Source organism: Andrographis paniculata, unplaced genomic scaffold (assembly GCF_009805555.1).
Source record: "Andrographis paniculata isolate CXL003 unplaced genomic scaffold, ASM980555v1 Contig57END, whole genome shotgun sequence".
Taxonomy (NCBI): Eukaryota; Viridiplantae; Streptophyta; class Magnoliopsida; order Lamiales; family Acanthaceae; genus Andrographis; species Andrographis paniculata.
In genome coordinates this window covers 2,069,218-2,091,293 of record NW_026137592.1, presented here as the reverse complement: position 1 = coordinate 2,091,293, position 22,076 = coordinate 2,069,218, and the positions used below count along the sequence as shown (strand labels likewise).

At 30.3% G+C, this 22,076-nt stretch overlaps 4 protein-coding genes and 1 non-coding gene across 8 annotated transcripts; 3 read left to right on the top strand and 2 right to left on the bottom strand.

The window, feature by feature from the left end:
• Positions 1-1,512: 1,512 nt before the first annotated feature.
• On the top strand, positions 1,513-1,585 carry TRNAA-AGC (transfer RNA alanine (anticodon AGC)). Its single transcript has one exon. It is a non-coding gene; the product is annotated as a tRNA-Ala (tRNA).
• Positions 1,586-1,672: 87 nt separating this feature from the next.
• LOC127256876 (protein RADIALIS-like 4) lies at positions 1,673-2,772 on the bottom strand. The gene is made up of 2 exons (XM_051283098.1): positions 2,414-2,772; positions 1,673-1,895 (listed from the first exon to the last, which is right to left on the bottom strand). The coding sequence occupies exons 1-2, from the start codon at positions 2,665-2,667 to the stop codon at positions 1,868-1,870; spliced, it is 282 nt and encodes a 93-aa protein (XP_051139055.1). The 5' UTR covers positions 2,668-2,772; the 3' UTR covers positions 1,673-1,867.
• A 4,537-nt stretch (positions 2,773-7,309) lies between these two features.
• Positions 7,310-8,665, top strand: LOC127257229 (uncharacterized). The gene has a single exon (XM_051283616.1). The coding sequence runs from the start codon at positions 7,310-7,312 to the stop codon at positions 8,663-8,665; it is 1,356 nt and encodes a 451-aa protein (XP_051139573.1).
• Positions 8,666-13,067: 4,402 nt separating this feature from the next.
• Positions 13,068-14,711, top strand: LOC127257238 (isoflavone reductase-like protein). The gene is made up of 5 exons (XM_051283623.1): positions 13,068-13,299; positions 13,407-13,541; positions 13,733-13,973; positions 14,058-14,261; positions 14,348-14,711. Exons 1-5 carry the CDS (start codon positions 13,117-13,119, stop codon positions 14,512-14,514), a joined length of 930 nt encoding a protein of 309 aa, XP_051139580.1. The 5' UTR covers positions 13,068-13,116; the 3' UTR covers positions 14,515-14,711.
• Positions 14,712-18,266: 3,555 nt separating this feature from the next.
• LOC127257177 (isoflavone reductase-like protein) lies at positions 18,267-21,605 on the bottom strand. 4 transcript variants are annotated; one of them, XM_051283544.1, is made up of 5 exons: positions 21,382-21,605; positions 21,171-21,305; positions 20,741-20,981; positions 20,453-20,656; positions 18,267-18,645 (listed from the first exon to the last, which is right to left on the bottom strand). In XM_051283544.1, exons 1-5 carry the CDS (start codon positions 21,568-21,570, stop codon positions 18,467-18,469), a joined length of 948 nt encoding a protein of 315 aa, XP_051139501.1. In that variant the 5' UTR covers positions 21,571-21,605; the 3' UTR covers positions 18,267-18,466. The 4 variants fall into 4 exon arrangements, with proteins under 4 accessions (XP_051139501.1, XP_051139502.1, XP_051139503.1 ...); XM_051283545.1 differs by having other exon boundaries at positions 21,388-21,599; XM_051283546.1 differs by having other exon boundaries at positions 18,267-18,611; positions 21,382-21,598.
• Positions 21,606-22,076: the final 471 nt, after the last annotated feature.

The following is a 22,076-nucleotide window of genomic DNA, read 5'->3' as shown; positions in this document are numbered from 1 at the left end:
CTCAACCGTCTTCCAACCTTTCTTATGCTGACACGTGTCCCCAGCAGACCAAAATTCCCTATATTTCACTCCTTGAGCCGACCACAGACCTTCCGCTCTTTTGGCCCGACTTCGTCCTTCGTCCGACCTACTTCTTCGCCCGACCCCACTTGGGCCGACCTCCATATCAACCGCCCCCTGTCTTTGATCAAAGGCCTCCGTGTTTGTCCGACTCCTCCTTCTATCCGACCTACAGTTTACCCGACCTGCGGATATCCCATCTCAACGACTTTCCGTCTCGAGGACCTCCCGACTTGAAAACCTTCCGACTCATCGTCTTTCCGTCTTGCGGACCTCCCGACCTGAAAACCTTCCGACTTGAGGTCTTTCCGTCTTGCGGACCTCCCGACCGGAAGACCTTCCGACTTGAGGTCTTTCCGTCTTGCGGATCTCCCGACCTGAAGACCGTCCGACTTGAGGTCTTTCATCTTGAGGGCCTCCCGACCTGAAGACCTTCCGACTTGAGGTCTTTCCGTCTTGCGGACCTCTCGACCTGAAGACCTTCCGACTTGAGGTCTTTCCGTCTTGCGGACCTCCCGACCTGAAGACCGTCCGACTTGAGGTCTTTCAGTCTTGCGGATCTCCCGACCTGAAGACCGTCCGACTTGAGGTCTTTCATCTTGAGGGCCTCCCGACCTGAAGACCTTCCGACTTGAGGTCTTTCCGTCTTGCGGACCTCTCGACCTGAAGACCTTCCGTCCTGAAATTTTCTTAGAAATAAATAAATAAATTTATTTTCCTTGATTTCCTCACGGTGTCCTTCAGCCAGTTCAATCAACCCTATTGCCAGGCCCATTCCTCGTTTTACCTTGGGCTTTTAACCTAATTCTAAATTTCGTACGTAACAAAAGTATAAGTGTAATTATTTTTGTCCAATGTTTAGAGTCAGAATTTTCCTAAGCTACTTTATAGCCGCGTAAGCTATTATAGGTTTTATTTAGATACAATCATTGTATATGTTCTAAGTTGAAAAAAAGGGTGTCCCTTTTTTTTTTGTGAAATGATTGGAAAGTTTTTTTTTTTTTTTTTTTTAATTTTATATCGTAAACTATAGAAAATTCAAAATTGTATAACAAATATAAAAATTACGAAGATGTGTAGTGTATAATTTTTTTTGAAAATATTTATGTAAAAAAAAAATAAAAAATAGACAGAATACACCCTTAATCTTTATTAAAGTAAAAAAAAAAAAAAAAAGAAAAAAGAAAAAACACACCCTTAATCTTTACTAAAGTAAAAAAAAAGGATAGAAAGAATACACTCTTAATCTCTATTAAAGTCAAAGAAAACGTAGCTAAAATAAATTAATACTTGTTGTTCTTCAACTAAATTTTTTCAATATATTTGGTGGGTTAATTAAACTTGTCTGTCCGTCCAGTTGGGCTGGGCTTTAATAGTGACGCCCTAGCCCAGAAAATTGGACATTTAAAAATTATATAATAAATTGCATAAATAAAATAAAATAAGACAAATGGGGATGTAGCTCAGATGGTAGAGCACTCGCTTAGCATGTGAGAGGTACGGGGATCGATACCCCGCATCTCCATTTTTTCATATTTATTTAATTTTTTGGGATTCCAGAAAATTAATGCACCACTGATACAGAAATATATATATATATATAACTTAACATCGGAATCAGACAATCAGTACAATATTACAAGATTACATTTGGAGTGTGAAGAAACTGGATTAAACAAACAAACAAACACACATTTAGGGTTTGTTCAAATACGAGGGAATGAACACTTGGATCATATTTTTACCAGAAAAAAAAAAAAAAAAAAAAAAAAAGCCCACATTGACGAGAGAGAGAGAGAGAGAGAGATCAGTAGAGCTTCAGATTCTTCATAAGCCTGCAATAAAAATCAATCATTATTATTTTTATCATTTAAAAATTGAATATTAATTTAAGTATTTGCAAGAAAGTATAAATAAATATCTGATGAAATTTCTAAGAAGAAGAATTATATAAAAAAAAATATCCTCAAGGGATATGGTTGTTTTGTGATATTATTGTTTTTATTATCCTACAGCAGCACAACTTTTCAGGAACTGCTGTGTTTGTTGTCTGTCTGCTCAGTCATCATCATATATACATACATACATATATATATATATAACGTTGGGATCAATGAAGGAATTTTGTAGAAACAAATTTATAAATAAATCAATTTGATCATAATTCATACATCATGTGACAAATCTTATCTACTTCAATATTATATGCAATGTGCCGTTACATTGTACTATATATTAATTAAACCACAACCCCAAAAAAGGATTATATTTCATGTGCCCTTATATTAATTTTTCTTACAAATTTCTTTTTTTTTTTAAAAAAAAAAAAAGAAAAAAGAATGGATTGGCTAACCTGTGATCATATTGATTGGTGGTAACAGTAGTGTAAGAAGATCGTCTTGTTGCAGTGTAATTGGGAATGGGGACTTGGTCCGCTTCGATCCGCATAATGTCCTTAAGAAGAACCTCGTAATGTCTCCGGACTTCCTCGGCGGATTTGCCTCCTCCGACGGCCCTCGCGATGTTTTGCCACCTGTCCGGTGTCTCCTTGTCGAACCTCGCCAACGCCTCCTCGAACTGCTTGTTCTGCTTCGTCGTCCACGCCATGAAAATTAAGATTAATTTCTTTGAGAAAACCCTAATCAATAATAATCCACAAATTGTTGTTTCGAGTGTGTCACTAGTTTGTCTCAATGACTAGATTGTCTTAACACTTGCATATATATATAGGGTGCGTTGGGGGGGGGGGGGGGGGGGGGGGGGGCGGGGGGGTAAAGAGACATGATACTTGTTGGAATAAGTATTATATTGTATATATGCTTATCATCACATATGGCTACTGTTAAAAATTCAGTATAGTACATCGTCTCTCTCTCTCTCTCTCTCTCTCTCTCTCTCTCTCTCTCTCTCTCTCTCTCTCTCTCTCTATATATCTCTAGATATATATATATCTAGAGAGAGAGAGAGAGAGAGAGAGAGAGAGAGAGAGAGAGAGAGAGAGAGAGAGAGAGAGAGAGAGAGGCGATTTGATTAAAATAGTCCTAAGTTAAAGTCAGAAAGTGTACAAGTGGAGAGCGAAATGATAAATTATATAGACGAAGGGGACAAAGGGTTTGCTTGATTCTTGCAAAAATAACCCCTTTTTCCTTGTCTTAAATATAATAATACATTATCGCCATTGTCATCGTCATCACCAAGTGGAATTCTTCTTATAAATTACATAATTAGAGTTGTCAAAATAAATTCATTTAAATTATAGAGTATATGAAAAACTAGAAGTTAAAATAAATAATTTCAAAAATGTATGTACAACTGTTAAAATAAGTTTGACTTGCTGAATTGATCCCCATACTATCTGGCCTTGAAACAAAGTTGTTTTGAATAATTTTTAAACCATCTCAATGGTGATTATTATACACTTTTAATCTTATTTAAAAAAATTTTGTTTATAATTTTTTTTAATTCTAATTATGCTAATAAGTTATCTTAATCTATAATTATTTTCACTAATATATTTTTAATTATTTACTAATTATATTCCTCCTAAATTCTGAAGCGGACAAAATATCCGGAACAGATGAAGCAATAATAATAATATGATCATAAACAAGTGGGATTACTACAAAATAAGGAATTGCAAATAGCTGGTGGGAAATGAAGAAATAGGATTTGGGATTAGATCCCCCACATTATTATTATTATTATTATTATTATTATTATTATTATTAAGAAGAAGAAGCTTGTTGAGTTCTTGCATTGCATTGGTTCGATTAAGATCAGATAGATAAATAAATAAATATGGATTCTTCCATCTGGCCACAGATATATTCTGATGCATCATGAAATATAAAGTTGATTTTTTGCCAAACAAAATTGATGATGGAAGCACACCACAATCAATTAACTATAGAACTTTTAAACCCTCGACGCCTCAATCACCTGCCACGCATGGTTCGCCTAGTATGACTTTCCCGTCGGGTTTGATTCGCAGGGTATTAGGTTCGGCCGGAGGTTTACCCAGTACGCACTTTCGGATAGCGGCTGCAGGTTCCCACGTCATCCAAAAAAAAAAACTATAGAACTTTAAAGTTATACATCCCAAAGAAACTCGTACAGTACTCGTTTAGTTGGCATAATAGTTGAACTTATAATTCAGCGATTTGATTGGAATTAAAATATATATATATATTCGAAATTATCTTCTTCTTTTTTTTTTTTTTGTAAATTTTAATTTTTGTTGTTTTGATATGAAATAATAACTAGATGTAATATTTTATATAATTATTTATTATTGAGAACGATGAATCAATTGTATAGTAAAAAAAAAAAAAGAAAATCATATTGTAGTGTAATATAATAGTGGACTAGATCACGATCGAATTATTCATCTTAAAAAACCATTTGTCAAAATGAGATATATATATATATTGAAGTCATCGATGTCTATGGGATGAATAACGAAGTACATGAATATAGGAGCTAATAAAGATGAAATTAAGCCGCGGATAATATTATTCTACATGTTTGGAATCGAATTAATGATCGACCATTTTTGTAGATAATAATGTTATATATACTTTATGCTCCTCGATATATAGAGATCTTGATTACATTAATTAATTAATTTTGACGAGAATCAATACCATTTCTTCTTCCATTTCAAATTCAATCTATCTAGATATATATATATATATATATATATATGTATCTTCAAAAAAAATCAGAATCCATCTTCTTCATTTTTTCTTATGCTTTGAATTTTTTGACCCTACAAATACAATAATATCTTGACTCTTATTGCATATTCCAGCTTTCCTGGAGAATCCCTATCCCCTCTCTCTCTCTCTCCCAAGAAAATTCTTACCCAAAATTAATCGGAATAACTCCAAATTCACTCGAAACTCTCACATAGAAACTCATGAAGAAGAAATGGAATAACTCGGGCAAAATCTCAGTTCATTTTTGTCGGATGCTGAATGACCGTCTCACCTAAAAGCTCGAACTTTTAGGAAAACTCAGCCATTAATTATATATCCGCAAACGGGACTTCCAACAATTTTTACTGATTCGATGACGTTTTTTTTTTTTTTTTTTGTTTTTTCGCAATGTAAAGAAGAAATGGAGAAAAAAATGACAATAGTTAAATGCTTAGAGAAATACTACTACTTACCAAAATTGCATATATTTTTATATTTTCACTATATATATGTTTTTTTAAAAAACTAGAAGTGCAAATCAATAAAACTACATATGTTTTTAATTTTTTTTTGCACTAAAAAATTAAAATTGGGGGAGGGAAGGGGCCAAATTAAAAATAAAAATAAAAATAAAAATAAAAAATTATAAAATTTTACTCATTCCGTTCCACATAATTTGTCCTTATTTTCTATTTTCGTCTGTCCCACGTAACTTGTCATTTTCTTTTTCGAAAATATGATTATGTACTTTAATCACATTTTAAGTTTTAAATTTTATAATTTTTTTAATCTTAATTAAGCTATTTACTTATTTTAATCTTAATCTATAATTATTTTTACTAAATAATAATTATTTCTACTAATATACTTCTTAATTACCTATTAATTATATTTATCTAAATTCTCGTATCTACAGTAACACGCTCAAAGTATATGGGACGGAGAGAGTATATTTTTTTAGGGGTTGGAGGCCCGCTTAGTTTCATCCCTCAATACGATGGGTTAGGCTATGGAGTGATCGACATTTTATTATTATCATGGATGGGTGGTTAGGTCGCTTCATCTCGATCTTCTTGTTTTAGGGCAACAATTTTTTGGGTTGCATAGTAATATATCAATTTTTTGGGTTGCATAGATTGTTTAATTTATTATTTTTGGGGAATCGAGATTCAAAAAATTTGCGTGACGAACATAGTTTATTTTGTATATTTTTAAATATTAAAAAATATCAAATTTTCTTTACTAATTATTAGTAAAAAAATATTAAATTCAATATATATATATATATATTTGAGAAAAATCTACCCGAATATTTTGAATTATTTGAGAGTGTTTAGTTTTTGTTATGTGGGTAGGAAATATGGTCGTTGGATTGTCTTTGAGTCGTCCTTGTCGTGTGCTTTTATTTTGGTCATTCTATCTTAGTAAGGGAATTTTATTATTCTAATTTTTGTTAAATAAATATCAAATAGTGTTTAGTTAAGAGGTTTTATAATAATTTTATTATTTTAATTTTTTAAAAATAAATATCAAATCAAATATTGATTTTTATTTATTATAGTAGATTAAAATTTAATTGTACATTTAGAATATCACGTCAATATGTGTATTTATATAACATTAAGACAATTATTTCAATTCAAAGTTTCATTATTCAAAATAAAACTCAAAATTTCACAAGTAAACACATTTATTTATTTATTTTTATTGGAAGAAAAATGGTAAACCATCGACCGAACCTAATACCCTCTCGACACGTAAATCACACTAGGCGAATCATGTGTGGCAGGTGATCTGAAGGGTCAATTTAATGAATTTGAAATTGAGTCAGTTCACACTATCACAACTCGAGTTTGGGGTAATTGCCTCCTAAGCCCAAATATTTTTGATTATTTTATTGTGTTAAAATATTATTTTTAAAAATTATTTATATATATTTGCTTCCAAAATTATATAAATTCATATGTGGTGCTGTCTTTATTATAATTTTTGTGTATAAACATCCCACTTTTGATCGAACCTAGTATTTTGCAAATTAAGCTCAACAATGAAAGTTACACTAAGTGAATCATTTATAGCAGATGGATCTGTATATAAGCACCAGATTTAAACTCCTGATCTCACGCTCACGTGATTCACTCCCAACACACCTGGTCATCCTTACAGAGATTTTTGGCAATTTTTGTGTGGACGGGTTTGGGTTTTATATTGAATCTTATACTATATTATTGATTCATTATTACTACATCAAAATTATTACATTTAATATTCATATTTTATTTTAAACACTAAATTAATACCTTATTTAAAATGTTGAACAAGCATATTAGTTTTCTTCAAATTTTAATAGGAATCAAGAATCCACTCACTACACGACACCTTCCAACAATCTCAATTTAAGTTTCCCACAGATTCTAAACTTGATTCCCTCAAAAACTATAAACCAAGAAAAGGTTCACAAAATCATAAACCCTTTGCCTTTTAAACCCCAAACTTATAACATATTTATTTATTGTCTCATTTTAATTCACCTAAATTAAAATCCCCGCCCCATGTCTTTCTTCCGCTCCTTGCTCCCGGCTTCCCGCCGCCGCCCCGCCTCCCGACCGCCGGCAACAGCGCCGCCGCCGCCGCCACCTGAAATCGGCAATGCCGACCAATCAACCCCTACTCCTGCCGCCGCCAAGGCCGAGCAGCCGTCGCCGTTGCCGTCGCCACCATCATTGTCGACTAACGAAACGAACACCGCTAAAAACCGGCCTCAGTCATCATCTCCGGCTGCCACCGCCCCACCGAAAAAGGCTGAGCCGCCACGGCCGTCGCCGGCTCCTCCATCATCGTCATCAACGCAATCGACGAAAGACGAAACGAGTGTCAATAAAATCCGGCCTCAATCCTTGTCGCCGGCTGCTCGATCCCCGCCGTCGTCGGCATCGTCCTCCCGCCGCATGCCGCAATCCCGATCGCCTCCTCCGCGCACGCTGTCTCCTCGGCCACGATCCGTCCCGTCGTCGCCTTCCCGCGCACCGTCCGCGCCAAAAAAGGCCTCGCCGCTCCGCTCTCCTAAACAAACATCCTCCGACTCTCCGAAATCCGCAAAATCGCCGAAAGAGCCGAAAACCTCGTCTCAAGACATCCCCGGAGATATCAAAACGAAACTCGAGTCGTCGTCAAATCCCGAAGAAATCAAAGAAGTGAAAGAAATCAACAACGGTCAGATCACTGAATCACGCGCCGACGCCACAGCCATCGACGAAAAGACCGAAGTTCCAAAACCGGCCGGAGTCGCGGAAATACGTGACCCAATGCATAAGGACATAAGGGACGACATCAAAACGCTCGTCAACCGCGTCGGCGATCCCAAATTCGCCGCTCCCGACCACCCCGTCAGCGTCATAACGCTCGCCGGAGAAAACAGGGGAGCCGTAATGCAAATGGGGCCTAATTCGTCCGAAGGGCTCGTCCCGATCCGCCGGGGCTACAAGATCGACCAAAGCAACGACGAAAAAAACAAGAACGACGATGACAAAAACGAAGCGAATGCTAATCGAAATCGACCGGAGGCGTACGTGAACAACAACGTGCAAGCGATCAACAACACGATCGTCGTCAACACGTCGATAACCGAGAGGAACCCGGGAGTTCACATGGCTATGGCACAACTCATCGCGAAGGAACCAAAACCGAGCACGGAGACTGTGCAAAAGGCCGAGTTCAATGTGGCTCGGCCGGAGAAGCTTACGTACGAGCCCCGGGTGCGGAGACGGTGCCTTAGAGGACTTCTCGTGGAGTCGAGCGATTCCGACCCAGAAAATCCTCGACGGCATGGATGCCGAGTCGGCGGCGGCGGTGGCGGTGGCAGCGGCGGCCGCCGGTCGTGTGCAAGGGACGATGATGGTTCGAGCTGATTAAGATCAAATGTGTGTATAGGGATGGTTTGATTTGTGTGAAATAATAAGAACATTGTGTTACAACAATCACCGCTGATTCGGCATTTCTGAATGAAACAATTTCTTATAAATATTATTAAAAAATACACATATACAAACATTAATGTAATATATATCATTCATGTTTTAAAAAGTCAACCATTTAACACATATATCATTCATGTTTAAAAAGTAAACCATTTAACACATAATGTAATATATATTCGTTCATTTTTTAAAAAATCTTTTATATTATTACCAACACAGGTATCTTTGTACAACACACAAAAATATAATCTTTGGAATTTTTAGACTCTGTCATCAAATCAAATTATGGACTTATTCCTTTTTATTTTATTTTATTTTATTTTATGAAGTTATTGAACACATAATTGAATTGAATGATATATGTGTGTATGTATATATGTAACTTAACATTTAAATCAGTGTGTTTGTTTGGGGTTTGGATTTTAAGTTAGAATTTAAAAAGTAAAAATTTTAAATTTGAATAGTTGTATAATATGATATAAATAGGTGTTGATGTGATATTTTGAATGCAAAATCGATTTTTAGTATAATATCAAAAATAAAAAATAGGTGTTTGATTTGATATTTTTGGAAAAAATATACGATGAACAGTGGATTTAAAATCCAATCCCCCATTCAAACACACCCTTAGTAATTTTCAGAATTTATTTAGTTATAAGATTTTTGAGGATTATATATAAAGACGAAGATGTTAACATACTTCAATCGATCCTACCCATCGAACATGACCCGGCCCGACCCAAGCCCAATCGAATGACCGACGATGCGATAAATTTGGGTGCGTTCACTCTCACATTTTATATTTTCCTCCGTGATCGATTGGTCGCCGGAGTTTTGCCGAATCTTTTTCCTCCATTAAATTTTATGTTTATTTTGTTCTTTCATAGAATTACGTATTCTTTGGTGTCCTTCGATTTTTTTTTTTCCTTTATAGTGTTGCTTAACGGAATACCATCTGGCCAACGTTACTTTTTATTTTTTTTTCCTAATAACTAAGTGAATGTCGACGCTCACATAATATATATATATATATATGTTAACAATACTACTCGACAAACTTTCAATTCAAAATACAAATGATCAAATGTGTCCCAAGAGATGATATGATAGTAATCGGTGGACTTGTGACCATAAAGTCATGAATTTAAATTTGACTCATTCGAATTTTATCTGCCATATATGGTTTCTCTAGTATAACTTATTTTGTGAGGCCTAGTTTGTGGGATGTGCACTAACTTTAAACTTTGACACTATTTTTTAATATATATATATATATTAAATTAATTTATTTTTTTTTTTACCATAAAATATTAATTTTAAAATTTCCAAAACTTCTAAATCCTCCAAAAATTTCTCTAAACAAAGTGTGGAGTTTTGAATTGATCTGAAAAGAAAATGTGGATTTAAAAAATATATATATTTAAAAATAATAAATAAAATTTGAGTTTAAAGATTTTAGATAGATTTAATAATAATAATAATAATAATAATAATAATAATAATGAGTCAGACACAAATTTGAACACGCTAAACACTGGGTTAGAATTGGACCGTTATCCTTATGTAATTAGTAGTGGTCGATATCAGGTGCCGATTAAATAATCATAGTTGAACTTAGACGAAATCAGGTCCGCATTCATAACTAATTAACTATGCTATTCTTTCACTTTCAAATAAACTCGTCGATTCTTCTCTTTTAACTTACAATTTCAGCTTTGTTTAATTAATTTGGTTTTAGTTTCTTTATTACACTATGATCTTACAACAAAAATACTACTCCTCCGTCCAATTTCTACTGTCCTAAAGTATATTTGAACGGTTTTTTAGGTAATTGTTTTTTTATTATGAATTGACAAATTTTCCCATAATTGTATGGTATAAATTAAAAGTAATAAATGAATGAAGGGTAAAAATGTAAAAAATTTTTTTTTTTTAAAAAGGACAATAATTATTGAACGTCCCAAATAAAAAAAAATAGGACATTAGTTTGTGGACGGAGGGAGTATATTATATCTATGTCAAAATTTCACATTTGAAATTGACGCGATCCGATTGAGTTAGTATATATTTTACCCTATATGAAAATATAATTAGCTTAACCGATGCGATGAAATTTGAAAAAGATAAATATAATAAAAGTAAATCGAAAAAAAGTAAATAAATAAAAAATTGATACCCAACTTAAGTGATTAAGAATTTGGACTCAAAATAAGTCAGATACATTCTTCCCACTATTTGGTTTTTTTCTATTGTATATTGTATGTAAGATTCAGATTTCCATTTTTTTTTGTTGGTTTATTATATATATATATATATTTTACTTATGACGTGAGAACCCGTTACCCGAAAGTGCTTGAGGCGTCGGGGGTTTGAACTCATGATTTCACGATGACAAATCCAACCCTTACCTCACCAGACTATCCCTTACGCAACTGGTTTATTATATTGATTAAGAATTTGGACTCAAAATAAACCAGATACGTTCTTTCCAGTATTTGGTTTTTTTCTATTGTATATTGTATGTAAGATTCAAATTTCCATTTTTTTTTGTTGGTTTATTATATTTTCTTTATACTCTCTCGTCTCATAACAAAATATCTATTTTTTCATTTTAATTTGTCCCATAACAAAGTATCAATTTTAATTTTTTTTAGTAACTATACTATCTACCTAACATTCCAAATACCCTTACAACTTACAATATATTACACAAATGCCATTATTTTTATATCACACGTATTAATAAGGTTATTTTAGTCATTTCTATTTTATTCATACTATATCCCAATATAATAATAATATTTCTAAAACTACGTACAAATAGCAAATTGATATTTCTTATATGGGACGGAGGTAGTATAATAGATGTGTTTAATTATGGGTGTGTTTCTTTAGGGGGGGTTTGGAAAAATTTGAGTTTGAGTTTGGTTTTTATTTCAATTTTAAAATAATTTAAATTTTGTTGTTTCTTTTGTGTTTGAGTTTTGTTGGGATTTGAAGAATTTTGATGTGTATTAATTAATAAAATTTATATTGTATGATTTTATTATGAATTTATTTTATACCTAATATATATATAAAAATTTTTATTTCTTTATATTATAGAAAATTTTATTTTTTACAAAAATAATATATACATTATATGTATTTTTTTACCCTATAACTATAATAAATATTTTAATTATATTTTAAATTGAAACTTGTCGGCCAAATAGTGGACAATCTCAAATTTGGAGTTGAAAGAAACACACTCTGTATTATTCATATTTTTCATCATAAATAAAATAATATCGATGCACGAACGATGAGAGCTATACGTAACATTACTAGAATCAAATTTGATCTCGTTGGAAAATATTTTTTCATCATAAATAAAAATACGGGAGAACCTAATATACTTCTTTTTGTACATAAACATTTGAATTTGTTATTTCCACATTGGACAATTTTAATCTTATTTTTCATTTTATTTTGCTCGTTAATTTTATTTAATTACTATTGTTTGATAAACTTAATAAATTAATATTTAATTATTATCATTCGTTCAATATTTATTTACAATAAATATCACTATTTTTATCATATTATCTCTATTCATTGTTTTTTAATTTATAACTAAATTAGTGATTTTAACTCTATCATTGTAGACATAAGAGCGTCTAGACAATATTGTATTGTCAAATTTTAAATATTACTATTATATTCATACATAAGTACAAATTAAAAAAAAATAAAAATATTTTTATTTTTATTTTATAATACAAATATTATATAAGATATTATACCATTATAACAATATTTTTAATGCTAAATAGACGCAAAACAAATAAATAACTTGTTAAGAAACACAGATAAAGGATAATGTAAGTTATTCATATAGTTTTAATACTAAATAGATAATACAATTACTAATAAATACTCCATCCGTCTCGGATACTATGTCCACGTTGCCGTTTCTGTTCGTTCCACATATCATGTCACTTTTCTTTTTTGGAAAATGATTATACACTTTAATCTCATTTTAAATTTTTTTAATTTTATTAATTTTAATTAAACTAATTAGTTATCTTAATCTTAATTTATAATTATATATATTATAGATAATTATTTTTACTGATACCTTTTTAATTATCTACTAATTACATCCCTCCTAAAATCTCTGTATCCGGACAGAGGGAGTAATACTTTATTTTGAGATTGGATCAAAATGAAAAAATATATATATTTTATTAAAAAAAAAAAAAAAAAAAAAAAAGACAATCAAATCAAAGCGTGACATGGAAGAGCACGGTGCTATATAAATATCAGTCGCGCGCTTGACTATTTTGCAGAGTGTATTTTCAAGTATCTGAAAAGCTTCAGGAAGAATCTGCGGAGCAAAAATGGCGGAGAAGAGCAGGATTCTGATCATCGGAGGAACTGGCTACATCGGAAAGTTCATCGTGGAAGCGAGCTCGAGGTCTGGCCACCCGACATTTGCGTTGATTAGAGAGAATTCTGTTTCTGATCCTGTAAAAGGAAAAATCGTCGAAGGATTTAAGAATTCTGGAGTCACCATTCTTTATGTATGTGTATTAATCATTTGCGCCGTTCCATCTCGTCTCTGTCTGCGTGAATAACTGGTTGATGTTTTTCATTTTTTGGTGTCTGGTTATGCTTGGGAAAACTGCAGGGCGATTTGAATGACCACGAGAGTTTGGTGACCGCGATTAAGCAGGTGGATGTGGTTATATCGGCTGTAGGCCCGTTGCAGCTGGCTGATCAATTTAAGATCATCGCTGCAATTAAGGAGGCTGGAAATGTTAAGGTTCGTCCGATTTTTTTATTTTTCCGTCGTTAAGCTTCAACTCTTCTGGTGTTTTTGTTTCTGAAATTTGGGGATTAGGTCTAGGAACTTCCGATTCAACGATAACCGCTCGTGAAATTGGGGATAATTGTTTAAATTCCACCACCAAAAACAGAGAATCAATCATCTTCTTCCATCACTATTGTCTGCAGAGATTCTTACCTTCCGAATTCGGCAACGACGCGGATCGCTCGCGCGGTGTTGAACCTGCGAAGACTATATTCGAAAGCAAATCTCAAATCCGGCGTGCTATCGAAGCAGAAGGAATTCCTCACACAATTGTCGCATCCAATTTCTTCGCCGGATATTCTCTCGCGACGCTGTCGCAGGAGATCTACGCCACAGCTCCGCCTAGAGACAAAGTGACCATAGTAGGAGATGGAAATCCCAAAGGTATGCATCAATTACACCAAATACACAAACAAATTGCACGATTGTATTTGTATTTGTAACAGCAGCAGTTTCGATTCCTTCCAGCTGTTTTCGTTGATGAACGAGACATTGGCGCATACACAATCAAAGCAGTGGACGATCCGAGAACACTGAACAAAATCCTCTACATCAAACCGCCGAAGAACATCTATTCCTTCAACGAAATTGTTGCACTGTGGGAGAAGAAGATCGGTAAGAGCCTCGAGAAAGTGTATGTCCCTGAGGAGCAACTCCTGAAGCAGATTGAAGGTTAGATCGATCTTAAGCCCTAATTTCTTCGAATTGCTGCTGATAATTAATGGATTTGCTTCATTAAATCTGGTTGGGGATTGCAGAATCATCTGTTCCATCAAATTTCTATCTGGCGATCCTGCACTCCATTTATGTGAATGGTGATCAAACCTACTTTGAAATCGAGCCATCTTTTGGGGTGGAGGCTTCAGAGCTGTATCCTGAGATCAACTACACCACTGCAGATGAGTATCTTGATCAGTTTGTGTGAGAGTGATGATTATGGTTGTGTTGTATAATTATGATCATTTTATATAAATTATTATTAATAACATTTTGAATATATCAATGTTTAGATGAAATTTAGGGTGTGTTTCTTTGTGGTAGGGCAAATTTGGGTTTAAGTTTGGTTTTTATTTGAATTGTGAAATGAGTTTAAATTTTTATTGTTTCTTTTGTGTTTAGGTTTGGTCAGAGTTTGTGTATTAAATTTAATTGATAAAATTTATATTGTATGATTTGATTATAAATTTATATTATATCCAACATATATATTTAAATTTTTATTTATTTATATCATACAAAATTTTATTTTCTCCAGAATAGTATATATATATATATTGTATATATATTTTTTCCTTATAATTATAATAAATATTCAATTATATTTTAATTTATTTTTTTTTAAAAAAATAAAACCTGCATCTTGTCTGCAAAACGGTGGACAATCTCAAATTTGTGGTTGAATAAACATACCCTTAGTTTTAATATTTTATTATATATAATTTTTGTAATCTTTTAAAAAAACATATATTATTTCATCCAATTAGAATATATATATAAATTTATTTTAGATTGTTCAATTATAAAATAATTATTTTATTAAATATTCTTTTTTTTCACAAATATTTTTATTTTACCATCACATTGTTACTTTTATACAAATATATTAATAATGCATATAGGATATAAAATGCGGAGATTATAACATAATAGATGGTGACGGAGAAAGTGATATAACAATGTATGTAATCATTTGATATCTTCTAGATGCTAGAATGTTTATATTTAGCGACTGATTTGAAATTTTGTAAGTTCCAATTTCTATCATTTAATGCGAATTTTGACAGGGTCAATTTCAAGTGATTGTATATTTATATTAATTTATTTCACAGGTCTGATTCTTGATTTTTAGATATTTCAATGTTGTCTTATTTTGCCTTTGATTGGTGGCATTATTGCCTTTAATTATTTTTCTTTTCAAACCTAAGAATTCCAGATGCATTTATACATTTATGATCATAAGGGGTGATATAAATCTTTATATTGCAATAATAATAATAATAATCATATGAAAATATTGATATACAAATCTTACAATATATACCGTGGAGGAAGAATGGTTTGTACTGATAGCATGTATAAATTTATTAACAATAACTAATAGAGATATTAGTTATCTTTGTCGCTAATTTTTACTCCATCCGTCTCTTATTTATGTATTTGTTTTATTTTTTACACGAAGTTTTGAAAATATTAGTATTATATTAGGGTATGATATGAATAAAGTAGAAAAAACTAAAATAGGTTTATTAATACTGTGTGATATAAAAGTAATGACATTTGTGTAATATATTGTAAATTGTAATAATATTTTTAATGTTAATAGAAAGTACAGCTACTAAAAAAAAATAAATATTTTGTTATAGAATATACTAAAATAAAAAATTGAATAGATTATTAGAAGGGAGACGGAGAATTATATATATATATATATATATGTGGGTAACATGTACAACTTTACAAGCGTGTTTGGGTATTATTATATATAAAAACTATTGTGTATATATATATATATATATGTTTGGGTTACAAGTGTGTTTGGGTATTATTATTATATATATATTATTCTATTGTGTATGTATGTATGTATGTATATATATGGGTTACAAGTGTGTTTGAGTATTATTATATATAAAAATTATTTTATATACTTCATTCGTTCAAAAGTATAGTCTTACTATATTGGATACAAGATTTAAGAAATATTGATATTATATTGATAGTTGGCAAAAAGTATGAATAAATAATTTTTTTGCACTTGTGAGTATATTAGTGTAAAAAAAAGTGACGCGTAATAATAATGAAAAAATAGAGATAGTTTTATGGTGATATGATTATTTATGAAAATGAGACTATTATTTCAAAACATACAAAAATAGTAAGCAAAACTATTGTATTGGAACGGTGGAAGTATAAATTATTATATTGTGTATATATATGTGTGGGCTGCAAGTATATTTGGGTAATAATATTTGCTAATATATTTTAATTTTAAATTATTTTTTATAAAATATTTTTGAATTATTAATAAATAGTATCATACTCCCTCTGTCTCAAACACCTTGCAATATTTCATTTTTTATTTGTCCCAAACTCAATGCAATATTTTTAAATTTAGAAATAATTAATAATATTTATATACATATATTAATATATACTATTTATAGTATCAACAACAACCACCAGCAACACAACAACAACAATAATAATAATTTTAAGAATCCATTTTATTTTATTTTTTCGAAAGAAATTTTCTACTGTACAAATTTTTTATAATTATTTATCAAAATTCAATAAAATTCATAGATTTTTTTTTTTTAAAAGTCTAGATTGAATACTCTATATTTTAAAATAAATTAAATACATTCATATTTTAAATTTTTTTTTAAAGTATCAGTTGAATACAACCAAATTTTAAAAATTCAAAAAGATCCTATGGAATTGTGAATGAATGAACCACCTAATATTCAAAATGAAAGTATGAAAAACTTCAAGCAAACAAACCATATATATGCATGTCAATCATCTCAAAATTTTTAAGGCCGTATTTGATTCAAAAACTGTAGTATCTTCAAAAATAAATAAATAAATTATCATACATTTTTGGAATAATATTTAAAAAAATAACATAATATATATATAAATAAAATAAAAAAATTTATCATACATTTTTCGAATAATATTAAAAAAAATAACATAATATATATAAAAAAAATAAAATAAAAAAATTATCATACACTTTTCGAATCATATTAAAAAAAAAAAATAACATAATATATATACAATATACACTCAAAATAAAAATACAAAGCTGACACATCCGTATTAATTTGTATAAAATGACAATAATAAGGGTTTGTTTACTTGTGGGTTTTTTAGCCTTGATTTTACTATTTAACTTTCTTGCAAAAAAAAAAAAAAAAAATTCAATAATTAGCCGATATTTATTAACTGTTAGCTGATTCAATTAGCTGGTTTGACTAGCTGATTCGATTAGTTATTTTTTAAAAAATGTTTGGTAAAAACTGTTTGATATTAACTGTTTATACCTAAAATGACAATTGATGACATTTTTATTTTATTTTTTTCTACTATATTCAATTGTGTTCTTTTGAGTTTAGAATGTATAAAAATTTTTGTTATTAGTTATTGAAAATTGTAAAAGTGTTATAAAATAGTATTTATTTTTATTATAGTTAGATTTAAAAAATAATATATTTTTTATTGAAAATGATATAAAATATAAAATTATAATTTTTTCGTGTATATATTTATTATGTTAATTGTCGATCAGTTCATTATATTTATAATTTTCAATAAATTTAATTTATTTTCAGTATAAAATTTATATAATGTGATTTTAATATAAAAATAAATTATTAATATTTATATTTTCTATTTTGTATTCATTTTAATAAATTTTTATATATTTTACAATTAAAATAATTTATGTATAAAAATTAATTATTTTAAATTTATAAAAATAAACTATAATATAATAAAATATTCTAATATAATTAATAAATAATCAAAATATATTTATTTGTGTAAAATTCATAATAAATTTTTAAGAGCAAATAAAAAATAAAATTAAACAGACAAAATTATTTCGAAACGCTAACTAATCTAACATTTCCAACAATTAGCTTTTTGAATTAAAAAAACATTTTGTCAAACACCTCCAAATCAAACATATATTATTTTATTTATTATATCGCATCAAATTTTATTTTACATTCAAAATATTACATCAATAAATATTTATATCACAATTAAATAATTATTTTAATTTAAAATATTACGGGTAAACACACCTAAAGTACGCAGCAATAATCATGATATATACATGCACGCAGTCTCACACAAACTGATCGAGGTGCTCATCCACAGTGGTGTACTTGATCTCTGGATACAGCTCTGAAGCCTCCACCCCAAAAGATGGCTCGATTTCGAAGTAAGTTTGATCGCCGTTCACGTAAACGGAGTGCAGGATATCCAGATAGAAATCTATTGGTGCCGATGATTCTGCAATCCCCAACCAGATTTGTTGTACCACAATCTTAAATTTAAGAGGAAAAATTAATTTTAGTCCCAACCAAACCTCTTTTTTTTTTTTTTTTTTTTTTTTTTTTTTAATTTTTGGTCTGATTAAAAAAAAATCATCAAAATTAATCTTATACAAAATTTCAACGGAATAAGCTGACGTGGCCATAACGAAATCTGATGTGGCAAGTGATTTGGAACAAACACGCTCGTGTTAATAATAACACGGGCGTGTTATTTCTAATCAGCAATATATACTATATTTATACCAACAAAGGCATGTTCTCGTGTTCAAATTCAAGCCCCATATTCAAATTGGTTGGAAGGACTATGAGTTATATAATAATGAGCGTGGATTCCACATTTACTATAAATATATATAATAATTTATCTATGATATTTATTTATTTTTTTACTTTAATATATTTAGTTATATATACATTAAATTTAATTGATAGTATTTATTATTTAATAACATTTAAAATTAAATTTTATTTTTTTATGTTTCAAAATTATTTTTAATTTTATTTTTAATTTTATTTTTTTTTTTCTGAAAATATTATACTTAAATGATTTTTTTTTTTTCACTTTATTTTTATCATGTATAGAATTTCTTGTCAAGATGAATAGCTTCAACGCTGCCCAAGACAACAGAGCCATCATTGTGGGGAGGAGTGCCCCAGCTGAGTAGTGCACCAGCTCAGTGTGCAGAAAAAGAGGATAGACTGATATGCACTCATAGACTAGCCGGCACTCATAAAAAGATCTTTTTTACTTTTATAAATTTATTAATTTTAAATATATTTATTTATTATTTTTATATGAATAATATTATTGATATTTTAAATGTTTAAAATATAAGTATATTTAAAATTTTAAAATATTTAACATATACTATTCATATATATTATTTTAAAATTTTAAAATATTTAAATATATATGAATAGTATTGTTTATATACTACTCCTATAAGATTTAAAATATTTAAAATATCAATAACACTACTCATATGAAAATATTACTCTCGTCCCATATATCATATTTGCTGCACCGTAGACATAGTATTTTAAAGGGTTGTAATTAATAGATAATTAAAAATGTATTAGTGAAAATAATTATCTTATAATATAAATAATTATAAATTAAAATTAAGATAACTAATTAGTTTAATTAAAATTTAAAAAAAATAAATTAAAAGTTTAAAATGAGATTAAAGTATATAATCATTTAAAAAAAAATGACATGGAATGTGAGACGGACAGAAACGGCAACGTGAACATAGTACATGAGACGGAGGGAGTAATAAATAAATGTATTTAAAATTAATAAATTTATCAAAAATAAATAGAGATTATCTTTTATAAAGTAAGAAAAAAAATCATTTAAAAGTATAATATTTTTAAAAAATAATAAAAATAAAAATAAAATAATTTTGAAACATAAAAAAATAAAATCTAATTTTAAATGTTATTAAATACTATCAATTAAATTTAATATATATAACTAAATATATTAAATTAAAAAAACAAATAAATATCATAGATAAATTATTATATATATTCATAATGAGTGTGGGACTCACACACATAATATAATGAGCTTGGGATCCACACCCATTATTATATAACGCCAATTTGAATATGAGCTATGGGACTAAAAATGATAGTTTGTTTTTTGTATAAGATTAATTTTGATAATTTTTTTTTTTTTTGAGTAAGATCAGAAAAAAAAAAAAAAAAAAAAAAAAAAAAAAAGAAAGAGTTTGATTGAGACTTTTTACTCTAAATGAAAATGAAATTAGGGCTAATTATGATCGATCTAACCTTCAATCTGCTTCAGGAGCTGCTCGTCAGAGACATACTCTTTCTCGAGGCTCTTACCGATCTTCTTCTCCCACAATGCAGCCATCTCGTTGAAGGAATAGATGTTCTTCGGCGGTTTGATGTAGAGGATTTTGTTCAGTGTTCTCGGATCGTCCACGGCTTTGATTGTGTATGCGCCAATGTCTCGTTCATCAACGAAAACAGCTGGAAGGAATCGAAACTGCTGCTGTTACAAATACAAATACAATCGTGCAATTTGTTTGTGTATTTGGTGTGATTGATGCATACCTTTGGTATTTCCATGTCCTACGATCGTCACTTTGTCTCTAGGCGGAGCTGTGGCGTAGAGCTCCTGCGACAAAGTCTCCAGAAAATATCCGAAGGTACAATTTGGTGAGACATATGTGTAAGGAATTCCCTCTGCTTCGGTAGCACGACGGATTTGAGCTTTGATTTTGAACAGAGTCTTCGCAGGTCCAACGCCGCGCGCGCGATCCACGTCGTTGCCGAATTCAGAAGGTAAGAATCTCTGCAGATAATGGTGAATTGGTCATGGAAGATGATTGAATCGGAATTTCCTAGACCTAATCCCCAATTTCACCAACGGTTATCATTCAATCGGAAGTTCCTAGACCTAATCCCAAATTCAGAAACATGACAGTTAACCGGAAGAATTGAAGCTTAACAATCGGAAAAATCACAAGCGGATGAACAGAACCTTAACATTTCCAGCCTCCTTGATTGCAGCGATGATCTTAACTTGATGACCAAGCTGCGACGCACCTACAGTCGATATAACCACATCCACCTGCTCAATCGCGCTCACCAAACTCTTGTGATCGTGCAGAAATCCCTGCGTAAAAATGGAAGACATCAACCGGTTCTTCGCGCAGAGAGAGATGAGATCGAACGCTGCAAAAGATTAATACCCGTACATTAAGAATGGTGACTCCAGAGCTCTTAAATCCTTCGACGGTTTTGGCTTTTACAGGATCAGAAACAGTGCTCGTTCTGATCAACGCAAATGTCGGATGACCAGACCTCAAACTCGCTTCCACGATGAGCTTCCCGATGTAGCCAGTTCCTCCAATGATCAGAATCCTGCTCTTCTCCTCCATTTCTGCTCTGCAGGTTCTTTCTGAAGATTTGCACATATTTAAAGATGATACACTGTTACATTATTGTCTACTTGTGTTTTTGATAAGAATGTACAAAATACATGTTTTATTTATTTATTGTGTTTGTTTCAAAAGTGATGATTGGTTCTAAAGTTCTGACAAGTTCAACAGCTGTTGTAAAATATTTTAAATAATTTTTTTAATAAAATAAATAAATAAATAATTGATCAATAATTTATTTTTATAATTTTTATAAAAAATTTAAAAAAAATTATAAAATAAATAATTAATTAATTATTTTATTTAAAAAAATATTTAAGATATTTTATATTTGTATAAAATTTGTATAATTTATTTTTTTATTTGTATTTTTACTATAAATATTTCGTTCAAATTTTATATTCATGCAATAAATAAAATACATAATACTTTATGCATTTTTACAAAAATAGAAGAAGATGTTATACTCCCTCCGTCCCAGATACCATGTCCATGTTGCCGTTTCT

What these genes read in the sequence shown, in the direction of transcription:
- LOC127256876 (XM_051283098.1), bottom strand. Translation starts at nt 2,667, where the DNA reads ATGGCGTGGACGACGAAGCAGAACAAGCAGTTCGAGGAGGCGTTGGCG. An exon ending in ACCAATCAATATGATCACAG is followed by an intron (nt 1,896 to 2,413) that starts GTTAGCCAATCC and finishes TTTTTATTGCAG; the next exon opens with GCTTATGAAGAATCTGAAGC.
- LOC127257238 (XM_051283623.1), top strand. Translation starts at nt 13,117, where the DNA reads ATGGCGGAGAAGAGCAGGATTCTGATCATCGGAGGAACTGGCTACATC. An exon ending in CTGGAGTCACCATTCTTTAT is followed by an intron (nt 13,300 to 13,406) that starts GTATGTGTATTA and finishes GGAAAACTGCAG; the next exon opens with GGCGATTTGAATGACCACGA. An exon ending in AGGAGATGGAAATCCCAAAG is followed by an intron (nt 13,974 to 14,057) that starts GTATGCATCAAT and finishes GATTCCTTCCAG; the next exon opens with CTGTTTTCGTTGATGAACGA.
- LOC127257177 (XM_051283544.1), bottom strand. Translation starts at nt 21,570, where the DNA reads ATGGAGGAGAAGAGCAGGATTCTGATCATTGGAGGAACTGGCTACATC. An exon ending in TCACCATTCTTAATGTACGG is followed by an intron (nt 21,306 to 21,381) that starts GTATTAATCTTT and finishes ATTTTTACGCAG; the next exon opens with GGATTTCTGCACGATCACAA. An exon ending in AGGACATGGAAATACCAAAG is followed by an intron (nt 20,657 to 20,740) that starts GTATGCATCAAT and finishes GATTCCTTCCAG; the next exon opens with CTGTTTTCGTTGATGAACGA.
- LOC127257229 (XM_051283616.1), top strand. Translation starts at nt 7,310, where the DNA reads ATGTCTTTCTTCCGCTCCTTGCTCCCGGCTTCCCGCCGCCGCCCCGCC.